The 16,344-nt window shown below is 38.4% G+C and overlaps 1 protein-coding gene across 1 annotated transcript in view; it reads right to left on the reverse strand.

Annotated features, from left to right (window-relative positions):
* Window positions 1–16,344, reverse strand: part of UVSSA (UV-stimulated scaffold protein A) — a gene marked incomplete at its 5' end in the record, with an annotated part of 54,295 nt that overhangs the window by 12,139 nt on the left and 25,812 nt on the right. Inside the window, 2 exons of the mRNA XM_010291311.1 lie at window positions 4,569–4,721; window positions 5,970–6,147. Coding sequence (XP_010289613.1) covers window positions 4,569–4,721; window positions 5,970–6,147 — 331 coding nt within the window. The remainder of the gene's footprint in view (window positions 1–4,568; window positions 4,722–5,969; window positions 6,148–16,344) is intronic.

The raw sequence follows: 16,344 nt of genomic DNA on the forward strand, positions 1-16,344 counted from the left end.
ATAATAAAAAATCTTTATATCAACCTTACAGAGATTCTTTCTTCCAGGTTCTCCTATACAGTGTCCTTATGTCTGAGAAACTTATGAGGTATTCCTCTAGGAAATTAAGCTAATCCATTGAAAATCCATTGTAAAATTAGAGATTTTACTTGTATTTACACACCCGTATAAGCAAATATACTCTTTGTAATCTGGTGTAAGGAAGATCGGTACCATGCCAGGGGATGTGGGGGGTGGGAGGGAAGGGGAGCAAAGACCTTTGAGTGATGTAGTATTTTCAAATTTTCTCAACAGTATTCAGGTAATTTCATTTTAGCCACCCTAGGCTGCCAATAGTGTCTAACGAGAAACAGGCAACCCCAGAGAGTAATTACGTGACACATTTTAGATGCTAATCTTAGGATGCTATGTGTGTCCCTCTAATGGTCTATGTTTCTCCTAATCAGGAAAAAAATTAGGGTGACCAGCTTAAGCTTAGATATCTAACTTTAAGATATCTGAAGTTAAACAACAACAATTCCATCTCAAATTTAAGGAAATACAAAGTTAAAGAGAAAAAAATACAGCTAAACTAAGCAAAAAGAATTCCAGCCTGCATGTCTGCTGCTTATTACAAGCAAAATGGAGGTATCTAGATTACAGATGTCTTGGTAAGAACTTAAAATTTATAAAGGACACTTCACAATTCCTTTCTTCCATGCAATCAGTTCCAGACTGATTTGAGGGGATTTTCTCTATCCATATCCAATTCCTCTCACTCATTAATATAGAATCATAGAATGGTTTGGTTTGGAGAGGACCTTCAAAGGCCACCTAGTCCAACCACCCTGCCATGAGCAGGTCATCATTGTGCCTTGGGTGTCATTCCGACTTCTGAGACTTTGCCTTCTACAGACTGCAGAGCCATATATATGTGAACACTGGCTTCTCTAATCACAACGATCTCGATTCAGCAAAGCACATAAGCCAACAGATAAAGAATTACTTTAGTGGGTCTGAAGAGTTTTGATGAATTTTATCTAAGCAAGTTTTCAGCAGATCACAAGGAAAAAACAGTGGAGGAAATTATCTGACCTTAGCAACCTACAACATACATAGCTGCTGACCACCAGCTGCTGCGATAGCTGACCATTTAAAACTATATTAATAGATTAGAACTAGGTTAAAAAAGAGATTAAGAAATTTCAAAGCCATTCTATGATTTGCCAAACATCAGAAAAATGTTCAACAAGTAAAATCCTTGTTAAAGAGATTCATGTTATCCAATAATTTCTTCATCAAATATACCTTGCTAGTGCAAGAAAAATTCTGACCTGCCAAAAAGTACAAATAACTTCCTTCTGGTAAATTAGGGGATAAAGGCAAAAGAGTTAATAGTGCAGGCTAGTTCAACATTAAACATAGTAATAGGTTTCCACAATTTTTGGTTTTAAAAAAAAAAGTTTTCAATCACACAATTCTGCAACCTGTAGCCTAAACAAAAAAGCTTTAAGAATCTTTATAATATACCAATATGACTTTATTAAAACATTTGAGTGATACAGTATTTTAGCTTCAGAAATTATGTGACAAGACTGTACAATAGACAGTGAATAAAAGAATGAAGTAAATTTCTGATTTGCTTAGTTTTAATACAGTCCTGAAAACAAGACTGACTGCTAGCTCTGTGTTACTAACCTTACAGACACAAGGAAAGGAAAGCATTCCTAAAAAGACATGATACGGGACTTCTATGTGCAAGGTAGCTGTACAGAATCTCTTAGTAAAATCTAATGTCCTTTGGTGGTCTGAACTCCCCTCCCCCTCTAAATTATCAAATTACAGTTATATGAGAATGAAGAAGCTTTTAACAGTTGTGCATGCCAAACTTCCCAATTAGGAAAAACTTCTATTTAATGTTTTTTCTGTCACCCCGCAAAATCTGCCTCCAACAAATCTCAAGGAAATTAAAATTATGTTTTACTCTATATATCATCAATCAGTATTTGGGAACTAAACTTAAAATAGCTTGATTCCTACACAGATACTCATAAATATTATTGTTTACTATAAGCACATAACTTATTTTCTACCAGCATGACTTACTAGCAGGTGAGAAAAGAACAAAGTAGTGATGATGCCCAAAGTTTTCTGATTTCCAGCTGTTGTAATTTAAGCAACATTTTAAAAAGGCAGAACACGAGATGTTTCTTTGAAAAAATGAGAAGAAGAAAGAAAAACCTTTTTGTAAGAAGGATCAGAAGGAGAACAGATAATCAACTGGAAGATCAACACCCCACTCACACTCATAGAAAGAATGTTATTGATCTAGACAAATAACAGAGGCTTTAATGGAAATTACATAGCTATACATTAGGAGGAATAAAAGACAAGTAAGGGTTAACTGAAATCTAAAATAAAGTCTAGCTCCTGGAGAAATATTGCACCTTTTCAACAAATTTATATCAATTTATATATCACTTTGTTCCTATGATGATGGGAAGCTTATAAAAAATTGAATAAATATAAATTCTAAAATAAGTATGAGCATACAGAGATCCCGGAGCAAGTGCTATATGGGCTAATTCAAATATCCTAGTCACAGTCATAAAACGTGCTGCCGCAGCTAATGTAGTCTGATCCTAAGAGTACGCTAATTTAATTCAAGGAGGAGGGTAGATGAGTTTGGAAGGCCCATGCTGTCCAAAATAGTTAAGTTAGCATAGCAGTCTCTACACAGTACAAGACTGTGCAGTACACAACCCTCCCCCAAAAAAGTACGCCTACAGCTTTATAAACTCATTTGAAGAGTTCTTAAACTAGCTTAATGAGTTGTGTGAGTGAAGGCAGAAGTCGGGAAAATGGTTCGGCCCAAACTTTTTGAAAAGCCCACAGTTACTGTCACGTTCTAGAGAAGGTGATGGTTCTCCGTTTACCAGCTAAACAAAACTTCTATAGAAAAATCATCTTCCTCGTAGCTTCATTCTCACTTTTCAGAATCTTAATTTATTCTAAATGTTGCAATTAAGTAAGTGTAGTGTGAAAGAGGTGAGGGGGAAAGACTTTTCCACTTCAGATTTTAAAAATTCAAATTCCGTACACATTCTGTATGTGTTGTCTGTTTTTTGGGTTTGCTTTTTTCCTAGGCATCTTACAGAGACAGTATGCGTGCACATAGAAAAGTTAAAGGAGTTGGCCAATGACTACCTTATTTTTTCAATAAATATATTTTATACCCAGGGGTCAATGGTATTGTGTGTGCAGAGTTACTTAAATTAACTTTTAGTTAGATTGGCGTATCTGTAGTTATAGACTATAAGGTTCAGAAGTGTGCCCTTTATTTTATTGGAAAGCATAAAAATAAAACAGTACAGCACAAGGCAGACAGGGAGTGAAATATGCTTCTGATTTCACTTATGACTTGAGTAACTCATTTGCAATGTAAAGTAAAGCCTTACTACTTTTTTGGCATTATCACAGACAAATGCTTCTTAAAGCCCTGCTGAAAATCTTAACCATTTTACAGGCCTTGAAGAGCTTACACCACACCAGACAGAACCCAAAGCTTGGAGTGGCTGCATTAGAGCACTATTATGGATCAAATTTCACTGGCTTTCAATAATTTAAAACATATTCAGCATTTTATGCAATCAGATACAGAGGCAATACTTTCCTCTTGTTTTTCTGCAAACTGTCTTCACACTGTGATCATGGGCTGGTGGTTTTTTTTGTTTTGTTTTGACGAGAAAACAAACTAAGTTAAAGTAATACTGCTGAGAATAGGAGAGTTTGATTTGCAACCTAGCCAATGGTTTTTGCCTTTTCCAAGCCAGGTACGATATACACTGTTATTGAAGTTCTGGTGGACTTAAATGAAATTATACATAGAGGGAGAACTTTGCATCCTGACTTTCATATGAAAATACTAGTCTTAAAAGTATTTTTTAAAAACTTACTGCTAGAAACAAGTTCTGATGTATACCTACCATCTTTTCTTCCTGGCATTGCTAAAGCTCTCCCCAAGCCAGCAATGTTTCATGTCCAAGAAACAACAAAAACCTTCCCCAGACAAGAATGAAAAGTGAGAAATCCAAATTCAAATCCTGTAACCAGCACCTATTTCTTGTGTGACTGAACAGGCATATCAATTTCCTCAGTTACCTCCCTGTAAAGTCAGGAAAAAGACCCCTGACACCTCCCCAGTCTTCCTCCTACCTTGTCTGTTATTTATTTAGACTGTCAAGTCCCCAGCAGAGGGACTGTCTCGCATGCACTTGCATAGCACTTTGCATAATGAGGTACCGATTTAAATTGGAGTTAAGTGATGCCATGCTGCAAATAATACACAAACATGAAAGAGCAGGAAAAATGTGCTTTGAAGCACCAAAGGATATTTAATTAGCATCACATCTTCTCAAAACAAATAACTTTAAAGGTAGAATTTCTGACTTTGTTTATGGGTCCTACAGCACAAGGGACAGAAGAAAAGTAAGTATCAAAAGAAATAGCAGTCACCCCATTGCATGACCTCTGAATACAAGTAAATCTATATATTTGTTTAATTTGTCTTAAAAGAGAAAGAGCATTACTTGAGAATCTTCCCAGCACTTGGCTGATCCTGTCCCCAGTAGTGAAGATCTAATCCAAAAGGCATGAGGGGAGCTTTAGCTCTTTCTTCTTCTAGTTTTCTTCTCTTATTGTCAAGCTCTTCCAAGGCCGCTGGCTCAGTAGTTGCAAAGTCACTGGAGAAAAATGATGAAAAGTCAATATGGAACAGCAATGATCACAACAACTTTTTCTCTTTTTTCATTAGATTTTCACACCAACACTAATATTCTCTTAGATCTAGGACTACAACTACCTTTACAGGATTGACGTTTGTTTTTTTTAAAAGGATGCAAACCATAATATCACACACTCGAAGTACAGCACACTGCATCATGAAGCTTAAGTGCACATTCAGCTAAAGCTATATAAAATGTATTATACCATACGTGTAGAAGCCTAGAGATCTAATGGGGGCAGCAGTGGATCACACACGCTGTACTGTAACACGAGCTACTGATGTGGCAAACTGTGTTTAGAAAGATCTTGCTTCTGTAAGGTCATGCCCATGTTTGCATGGCAGTCACACAGATTGCTAAGTTTGTTTTTGTTGACAAAATTCCATCTTGCAGACTTATAATACTCATTGTGCAACACCACCACAGAATTCATTAGTCTTCAAAAACCAGAGTGCTACTATGGGGACCTTGGGTATTCAGTAAGAGAACTTCAAATGGTCTTAGTCACCTTACTAAAACAACGATTAACAGTCAAAATGTATACCTGAATACTCCAAACTCCAGAGTTCTAATAAAGTAAACTCCTTTCTGAGATTACATCCCAATTTGCTAGTTTTTGGGGGCTTTCCTGGCCAATGCAGAAGTTTCTTTTCAGGAATATGCCACTAAGTAGATTACTCAGTCTTATCCCCAAATCACAGACAAATGCTAGACAAGACTGGAATTTCAGCAAGCTTTGAATAGGACTGACAACAAATACATCTTTGGAATCAGTAAAACATGCCTTCAGGCAGCACTGACAGCATAAGTCACTAGGAAAGAAGAAATGGCTGAAACTACTTTCTATTGTAGCATTAGGATATGTTCTGTTTAGCTGCAAACCAAAAATCATCCCCAAAAATGGAGATGGATTTTTTTTGTTAGGAGAGGTGGGAATGTTTTGTATTTTCATAGAGGCCTTTTACACCAAATAAAACCTAAACCAAGTGAGCAGTAAGATATTCCTTAAGAGCCTGGTGCAATCACTAACAAAATCCCCAATACTGAGCAGTGAACGTACACCTCCATAAAAGAACTGTAACTTCAAAGTGAAACCAAGACAGCCTTAGCGGCTTGCCCATTCACGAGCGCTTTTCTGTGTGCTTTCGTGACTAACAAATACAAGTAAGAGCAAGAGGTTTCTACAAGAATTAAAACAAAGATAACCTGGCATGCGGAGGCGGTAACTTTGGTAGTTTGTCTCTAATAAGTTTCAATGTGGCGGCTGCACAGGTTGGATCAAGCTCGTCTTCATTCCCTTTCGGCTGGGCGCGGGAGCGCAACGGAGCTGGTCCTATTGACGTCTTCCCTGCTGGTGCTTTTGGAGGGGACTGGGGCTCTAGCCCTGCAAAAGAACGCCATGCTTAGGAGGGTTTCACTTCTCCACCCTCAGTGCTTCACAGCAGGGCCAAACAGCTCAGGATGCTGACCACATGTCCTACCGCTTTCAATTCACATCAGACATCCATCCCACTCATAGACAGAGTGGTATTTCTGCCTATGAAATTTTTCACATTTTGGGATAGAAACATACTGAGTAACTAACTACAGCAAATCAACTTTTAAATTTCTATGACATGGTGTGATGGCAAAGAATGATGTTACCTCACCTTGGAAAGAAGGATTTTAAGAATACATTTTTGCCTAAACTGCAGTACTGCTTTTTGTACCTCAGTTTCTAGTACCATATCAGCTTGCTGGTATATAATTTCTCCACTCAAGGTTATATCAAGGTAAAACAGAAGAAAGGAACTATTGGCACTACTGTTTAACACCTGAAGTCCCGGAAGAAATCTAAGAGCAGTAGAAAGCAAAAGGCAAGGCATACATCCATATCCTCCCGTGTGCTACGATTAATTCTTTGTGGTGTCTCAGTGAGAAGTCCTGCTAAAATTCTCACAAGCCCGACTACGAGAAGCCGCTTCTGGGTGGGGGATTCACTGCAACACGTGACTGATGAGATTGGGAACCATCGTCACCAGGCACGGCTGGCGAGGAAGCACACCCGGGGAAAAAATGAAGTGTGTGTGAGGCACATCCCTGTTCTTTGCTGATTCTCAGCTACCATATTGACCCTTCAGAACTAAGAATATAAACCAAAATACCTCTTCCTTTCCTTCCTGATTTGTTAAGGGGCAGCACAACTGAGAATAGTTCAATTTCTAAATACATCCGCAAACAGAATTATCTAGAGAACATTCTTCTTTCAGAGATACAAATACATACGATTTGCCAAGATAACATATCAAAGCGCTGGCAGAAGCAATGAGTGTACCCACAGAGTATGCTCAAGAGAAATGCCTGAGCTACACCCGAGGAACAAGCCCACTGCAAGGCAGCACCAGGCATCGATGCTCAGCACCAGCAGCTCAGTGGTGGGGCAACTTAATTACTTTATACAGCAAGATTAGACAGCCAGCACGGGCTGTAATGATGCAATTAGATAGGCTGAGCAGTTAGACAGCACATGCCTCTACCCGCTGAGCTAGAGAAGCAACTCTATTAGCTGGCAGTAGTAACAAGAACTTTTCGGCCAACGACAGCTAAAAATGGAAAGACGAGATGCCTCACATTAACATAACAGACGATGCTTTCCCCATCAGAAAGTCTATTTTATAAAAGAAGTGATTAAAATGCAAGGCCCCACCCCCCAAAAAACTAAATCAACACAAAAAATGTCATAGTTTCACAAGACTAAAATTTTAAGCAAATTATCTTGGCCTTCTTAGGAAAAGCAATCAGAGTTTACATGACATGTTTTAGCCATTATTTAATTGAAACTTTTAGTCTCTTGCCCACCTCTAGCTAGCCCTGAAGCTGTATCCCAGAAGTATTCTTGCTTTGCTGATTTTTTTGCTAATCATTAAATGTATCACAAGATAGCAACTAAAGGAAAAGCTAATGTGGTATGACCTGCCCTCTGAGTGGGAAATTGCAGGACCTGTAGTGGCAGGTAGCTTTGGTACACAAAATATTTTCATTTTAGAGAAAAATATATTTTTCACAAACAAAATCAGAGCAACCTTCCCCGACTCCTCTTTCCACCTTATAAGGTCTTGCAGTAACTCATCCTGACCTTGATTCATCTGCACCACTCACTCCCTGTTACCTATGCGGTGCAACCACGCAGAAGGCGTCCCTAGGCTCAAGCTACAGGTCAAGTTGCTGAGCAGGCAACCTTCTAGATCCACCCCCTAGATACATAAGGGTCTGCATTTTCCAACTACCTAGATGAGGAACTGAGTCCTTGTGCAGGGAATGGCATCTCCTCCTCATTTTCCCAGGCTCCAAGCTGACAGCAGTGAGAAGGATTCCCTGTCAACCCTCTGCTTAACCTAGTTTCCTGGACATCCTCTTTCCCAGAGCGAGCTGACAGTCCCAATTCAAAATCCACAAAGCTAGAGCCCCTCAGAAAGACAGGAGAAGCAAATGCAGACGTCCAGCTTGATATGGCTTGTGTGTGTGTGGCCTTTAAATTTTGCTGCATACAGCTAACAGTCACTTCAGTCATTGCTAAATCTTCTGAACGCACCTGACTGCAGAGCTGGGAGAGAGGCTCAGAATAGTCTCGAGGATGGGGACTCTTCTAAGCCCATCCGAGATCCCATGTCTCTTTCTAGTATGGCTTACACTGGTAACAACAAAAGAAAATGTTTTAAGGGCAAGGCGACTCAGGGCAGAGGCCAGTAACGGCCATGTTAAGCCTCCATGGCAGGAGGCTTACCTTGTCCTTTCAGAGCAAGAGAGGGAAGGGAATAGGATCTGGAGAAGGAAAGAGGATGAGAGAGCACCAGCCATCATCAGTTAATAAGCATTCATAGAGACTTCTCTGTCTTCTCCTTGCTGTCCCATGATGGCTCAACACATTCCTTTTGCTTAGCCACCATATGACGAAGAGAAATGCAGACCATTTTAACAAGACGGTTGAGGCAAGTATATCCGTGATGCAACTTGTGTGTGATAATATGTTCCCATGTCCACAGAGAGACCAGACTCAACTCTGGCAGGCTGATGCATTCCACCTTTCCTAAGAACAGGCTGCTTTAGTATCATGCAGATACCACAGAGGAGTGAACACATGTCTGAGAGCGGGTATTTCGGTAGTGCCAGTCTGGCGGCTGTCCCAGAAAGACTCCAGCAAGTACCCAACTGTCCGAACGTTCGCAGGCTGCAAGCATTGCAGAACGGACAGAAAGACATTCACCACAGCCTGAAGCCAGTGTCAAACCCAGCTCCCCTGACTCCCTGTTCTGCTCTCTGGAAAACACTGCAAAACCAAAGCCAGCATCCCTAAGACCTTGCGTCTTGAAAGACAGTGCTGCTCGAGCTGTCCAGTGCTCCCTGGGAACGGAAGCTAGCATGGACTGTGATGCAAAGAAGGGTCGTATCTTTTTAATTTTTATGTCCTCAGACGGGAGGTGAGACCCTGCCTCCCAGCTGTGGACAGACACAGGCCCTCTTGCCCGTGGCTGCTGAGCGCGCCTGACACCACCGCTCCCTTGCTCAGTCATGGCCGCATCACGTACTCGAATGAAAATGCCACATTCACCTTGCTATCTAACCTTCCTTCCCAAAGTCAACAAGGCTTTAAAGAACATTGTTAAAAAAATCATTTAAAAGATTAATCTGTGCGTTGGAAAAGGGTCTCAAAATTAGCAGAAGGACCAGCAACAAGGGAAATGATGATTAAGCATAATAGGATGGAAATAAGTGGAGAAATATCTAGGTTAAATAGTAAAAAAAAAAAAAAAAAAAAAATCATTTATTAGGCTGTGGACTTGCCATTCAAGAGGGATAATGGTGCCTCCGCAAAAATGTTTTTTAAATAGCACTTCAGTGAAATATTAAGGGAGCAATCTTGAATTTATGTACCTGGAAAGGGGCAGGACAGGACTCCATCTCAGCTCCTGTCATAGGCTAGAAACGGAAAAAAGCCCTTTTCAGGTGCTTTGTATCAAAGCGAAACAGAATTATCCCAAAAGATGCTGTTGTAACTACACTTTGGAATCATCAGGATTTGGAAGAATAAACTTCCTTTTATGATGGAAACAGTAACAACCAAAAAGGCCCTTCAGCACGAACAAGGTTAGTTGACAAAAATATGTGATAAACTGTATCTGTAACATAGAATTGCTTAGACTGTATTTAGCATTTAGAATTGCCCTTTTTTTTTTTTTAAGGACAAGAATATCCTTCTGAAAAGCATTGTTTAAAGCAACAATTTTGAGAGCACTTGTATGTACTATTTACAGGCTGTCTCGAAATCAGAAAGTAGCAGGTATGTGTCTCTCGCATCCTTTTTCAGAGAGATTATGTGCATATGTATCGAAGTTCCCAGGAAACCCCAGCTTTATTCCAATATTTCCTATGATATTTATGGAAAGTGTAATTGCTCATTCACTACACTGATTTTGTTTGAGGGGGAGAGGATGTGAACAGCAGAGACAAGCAGTCACCAACACACAGAAAAGGCAAGAGAGATAAATGGACAATGTGACATTTAGGTAGATAAAAATCACATCCAAAAAATCAATATAGGAATTCTTAAGAGTTACAAGAACAAAATATTTTCCCATTGATTTCTTATTTTAAACCATTAACAGAAAAATGGCTAAAAGTAAATACACTACGACATCAGTAACAACACCTCTACTTGGATTTTTTAAAAAATACTTGATAATAAAATTAGTTTTTGCTAACAAGATACAAGAGTCACCATGCAGACAGCCCTAGCTGAATGATACCCAATGTCAGGGTGGGTTTTTTTGTTTTCTTTTTAAGACATAGATGGGATTAAGTGCAGTTCTAAAAGTAAAATTCCTCTTAAGAATTCTGCTGTTCTGTGTATTTTGTTTTACACAAGTACAGTACCTGGGTTCAAATTGTTCCAATAGCTGCTTTTAGAAAGAATCATAAAAATGTTCAAATCCCCTTTTTTGTATAAATTGACCAAATGGCACCTATTTGCCTGAAGCAATAAAGTAGACCGTGTTCACAAGACAAATCGATAGAAGGAAAGAGAGGCTGGGGTTTCAGCTGAAGTTAGGCTGCTGAATGCTGACATTATTGATTTTAGCTAGTTCAGCTGGCCTTGTAATTAAAATGTAAATTTGAGAAAGAGATTATGTCCTGACAGAAATGGTGGGATTAGAGGGAGATAAAAGCCCCTCAGTGAAAATTCAGAGAAAGAGCAAGCACAGGTTTCCTTAGCTGTGTGGATTTAGACGAAATCTAGCTACTCCAGATTCACTTAAGTTTAATTGAAAAAACGAAGCTAGAATATAAACAAGTATTATGGACTTCAACTTTCCTGAAAAAAAATATAATAATTTCTGTTTCCCATTTCTTGAATATTAGGCAAGCTGAATGTATGTGATTCATATTAGCACAGACACTCTCCAAGACTATCAGGATAACCCAGCAGTTCAGGTGCAGTATTTCCCCACTTACCCTCTACTGTGTTCATAATGAAAAAAACTTGCATGTATTTTACCCAGGAAGCACAATAAGCTTTACTGCTAAGTGAAGAGAACTTTGCAGAGCTTACTTCATGTGGACTTGCAGACCAGAAGGTTCAAGTCAATGTCTGGGGCACTGACGTGAAGCAATGCTTCCAAACAACTTCAGTGTTTCAGGATCTGTTCTGCTACATCTCTTCAGGCACAAATGTGTGTGTGAACAAAATTAACACAGGTGATCATATGGTGGGAAGATTTCACTATCTCTGAAGGTTCCACTACTCATAAGGGATGGAGGTTTGAATTATATGTCATCCCTGACATATCTGATTTTTATGAAACCAAAATTATGAAATAAAAAATTAAAGGACTATTCAGGTTTTTTTAAATTGGAATAAAATTTCATCTCTAGCTAAAAAAAAAAAAAATAAAAAAAAATCAGGCTTTTTTCTTGTTAGTAGCACTTCATCTACACAGAACTCTAAAATGAGGCAAAAAATAATAAAAATATCTGTTATGAACATAATCTTAAAAGTATTTATACAGGGATAAGACTGATTAAAACACTTACCACTTATTGTGGTAGGAAACCTTCTCTTTAATTTTAGATAGACACAGTTTCTTATCGTACCTTTGAACGCCACTAAACAAATTGCTACCTGCAGCTGCTAGGGGAGGATGCTGAAATGCCAGAAGTGGCTTTGGCAAATATTCTCACAGCACACATAAGCTGTGTATACACTCAAAGCAACTTATCACATGGACAACTGCACATATTAGTATTTCTGTATAAATTACACTGCTTTTAAATAGTTGTCAAGGGGTCTTTTATGATCAGAGATTTTAAACAATGAAAAAAAAGATGCCCCCATCCCTCACTCGAATGCAGCTATGCTCATTTACACTTATCTAAAAATTTTAGGATTCTACTTTGGAAATTGAAATTAAAGAAAACAGATAACAACCATGTTAGTTAACTAGAAGAGTTCATCAACATTACATAAATACGTTGTTTGGCTTACTGGAATTACAGAGTATGTTAATTTGTTATAGTGTTAATTCTCATTAATCAACACTATTTATTGTTGCTTCACAATCATAGCTAAGAGTCAGAATAAATCAAAAAAGCAGAGATTAGGTTAAAACCTTTCTACACGTTACACCCCGGTCTTAAACTTCTTGCTTACCCTTTTGCAGTCCCTGGCCATTGCACAGCTCCTATGAGGATGCACTACTATCACAAACCACTCAGAAGTATTGTCAGCATCCTGTGCAGTGACTATTAATTCCTAAGAACTTCAGTAGGAATCAAATATATCCCATGTCCTGTCAGATTTTCTGGGAACCTTATTTATATAGAAGGACCTTGCCTGAGAGCGAGGAAGGGTTTGTATGACCAGCTGATTAGGGTGCATCAGAAGAAGTATCTACAATCAATACTTCTACATGGATGTAGAAGTATTTTATTGGAAGTGCTAACCACGTTTGTTAGTAAATGTGCAAAGTTATCTTCATTCCAAATACCGTATAATAATAAATCTTACTCAAATATTGTCCTAAATGTAGCTATACAGAACATGTGTTTGCCTCATTATGTGAGTATGTTTTGACTATATCTGTATATGGACAATCTCACTTGTGAACTTATAATTAAATACTTCTAAAGTTGTACATGCTAAGAAGAATTGACACCACACAACACTTATTTGATTATAGCAGTTCAGGACGGGGGTCCCAACTTCACTGCTGAGTATCTGTTATCTATGTATTTATAGCAAATCAATGCATGCTATTTCAATCATGTAACAACCATGTCTGATTTTTTTTTAAAGTTTTTATAGTAATATTCTAAACACCAGACTCTTGTCAACTGTGTTAACTGCATTTTCCAAACTGGGGAAAAAGGAACCCAAATGTCACAGGGCAGTGAAAGGTAGTAGGTACTTCTGCCTGTCCTTCCCCCTGTGAAACCTGATTTGTTTCTTGCCCTTGAAGAAGTCAAGTAATACCCACACCTCCTCATTTATCCTGGACAGTGTAATTCTAAGTCTCAAATTCAGTTCCTGAGAACTGTTCTTCACACACTCTGAAGTCTGCAGGTCTGTTTTCTCTGTGGTCTCCACCAAGCTGTTTCTCCATGTAAAAAACTGTCCTCCATGCTCTTCACATGCAGGAAGAATTCCCTCAGAAAGTTCCTGAGGTATGGAGACCAGACAAATGAAACCAGGTTAAGAAGCTATCAGACAAACTGAGAAATCATTGTAGTAAGGAAAAAAAAAGCTTAAATACAATTTTTAATTTCTATTTAGCCAGCACATGTGTGTCTGCTTAGTAATTCAGTCAGTAGAATCTCAGTAACTTCATTCCCAAATAATAATGTGATCACAAACATTTGTTTTCATTACAACTAAGGCAGGACACAATCATTTGGTTAATCACAGTGATACACATTTTTATGGTCTGTAGCTGATGAAAGCCGTTGGTGAGACTGCTCTTCAGACATACATCTCACCCCAGTTAAACCCACCTCACATTTTGTATGAAATATAGGTACCTGTTAGCAACAGAAGCTGCTGTACCGATCACACACTTGTGTTCTCTTATTTGCATTGAGTCACCCTTGAGTCAGGTCTACTTCATGATCATTGCCATGATAATCAATCACTCTCCTGTGGAAGCCTAGACTTGATCAACACCCTACCATTTTAAAAGCTATTACAAAATTACTTCTAGTAAGTTTTTCAAGCATGCCTACTACCGGGGAACCCCAATCAATCCTAATAACAAAAAAGTAAATGAAGTACTTTACTAAAAGACTAATAAGCACTGAAAACAAGTCTTTCACTAAGAATTTCAGAGATGTTTAGATGTTGTACTTAGGGATGCAAACTCAACATTTAGGATTTGTGCTTTTCCCTTGTGACTTCCAAAAGATTTTCATGTGTACTATTAAAAAAAAAAAACACCCACTGAACAGAGGAAAACCTAACTGTAAAATTAACAAAAAAATCATTCTGTATCAACTAGATCTATTAGATGCTTCTATGGAAGAAAAAAGACCAGTATGAAAGCCATAATTTCTTCACAGGTCAAAATAAGTGGTTTCTATTTCACCTTATCAACACTTGCATACATGCTCTTTTTGCCATGTTTAGCTTTAAATCTTTTACATAAAACAGAAAAACAGCCTTTTTATGGAAGAAACTTCATTTAGATGTAGGATAAAAGAGCATATTACTATTGTACGCAGTAACTAAAAACACTGTTTCCTCCTACTTACATAAAAAATGAAAGAGATAAGTAGATCTAAGAAAGAGTCAGCACAGTGAAGCTACACAGCAATGCATGTGGTTAGGTAACGTGCAAGGCTTCGAATTCAGTGCTGCTGTTCTCAGTGTGACACAGATGAAACCTTAGTACTTGACCACACAAAAACATTTAAAAGCATTTAGAAAATCTTTTCTGTAGGGAATAAAAGAATCAGATTCCAATAAATTAGTAATTAATTTTCCTATTTTTTTAATCCTTAGTGATGTTTCTATTATATTCCACAATTCCAAAGCAGTTTTGCTTTTAATCATTGTGTCTCCTGCATGTCTTGATGGATGACAGTCAAGAGAATAAAACTTTTAAAAACAATATGCATGAAAGTCTGCTGCTTGGGTACAGGTTAGAGTACACCTAGTTAATACAAAGAAGTGCAATTTTCCCAATAAATGCCTCCACATGCATGACTTACTGCTTCAAATCTGAAAATTCAATCATGTATTAGTCTACACGGTATTTTATCTTTATTTCTAATACAGACTTTTTAACATTCAGAGAAAATGCAACAACTGTAAAAACCCCAAACCTTTAATGAATGGCCGCAATAGGAAGTTTATTCATGTTTCTAAAATGCTCAGTGAGAGCTGCACTAGAATAGCTTGTGTAGTATGAAGCACTCCTAATTCAATGTAAAAAAACAGGTGGTGACTTCTCTACTAAGGAAGCAGTCTAGTTTTGTACACTTTATTTGTCCAACTGGGGTATAAGCCTTCTTTCCCATGTTGCTATGACAATTTATACTAAAAAAAGCGCACTACTTAACACACAGAAAAGCCATGACCCAGACATCATCCGGTTAGGAAAGGCAGTGTGGGGACACCTAACCCACAAAGGCACATCACTCTGTGATGGGAAGAGGAAAGAATTTCTGAAATGTATAGGAGTAACCCTTGGGATTTTAGAACTGCAGCTTTGATCCTGGTATGAAAGAGATCCCAAGCAGGCTTTAATATGCAATGTGAACCACTGAAGTAGCTATCAGGGACCAAAAACCATTTTGGCATAAGGCTCAAATACAAGAGAAATAATCTGATGAACCAGATTTGAAATAATGGTTTGTGTTCTTCACTGTATAGTCATTTCTCATATAATTTTGGATAAATATGAAATCTGAAAAGCAGTAGACTGCTTCCATGCTAGTATTCCCAAGTCTGATGGCTTACTCATGTCACCACTTGTAAATGGCAACAGCACTTTCCTGTACCTCAAAGTAGTATTGCATAAGTAAATTCATGAATGCATACACTGAGACACAGACAAGAATAGAGAAACACCATTAGTAAGACAACAGTTGCTGGAGGTGGATGCTTTGAACCAGATCCAAGAACTGTTCAATTTTTACATGGAAAAGCACATTTCTCAAAACAGATTACTTCCCATGCGGTTCAGAGCCCAGCCGCAAGCTATGCCAAGACCACCAAGGGCAGGAAGGAATCTCTTATCCTGGCGTCAGCACCAAACTCTGTCTATGGCACAAGAACTATGTCAGAAGCTGCACAGTTCCATCCCTTACCTTATCCACCTTAAACGCTTTAAGCCAATGCAACTGCCAGCTGACCAGCAAAGGCTGGAATGTGGGAAAACTCAAGCGGAAACAAGATTTTACCTCTCCCTAAAGCTTTCCTTTAAATGAATAATGCCCCGATTTTTAAGGGGTTAGCAATACTAGCCATACAAGGGCAAGCTACTCTTCAATGGATATCACAGAATCATAGAATAGCTTGGGTTGGAAGGGACCTTCAAAGGCCACCTAGTCC

This window comes from Phaethon lepturus, unplaced genomic scaffold, assembly GCF_000687285.1.
Source record: "Phaethon lepturus isolate BGI_N335 unplaced genomic scaffold, ASM68728v1 scaffold17917, whole genome shotgun sequence".
Classification (NCBI taxonomy): Eukaryota; Metazoa; Chordata; class Aves; order Phaethontiformes; family Phaethontidae; genus Phaethon; species Phaethon lepturus.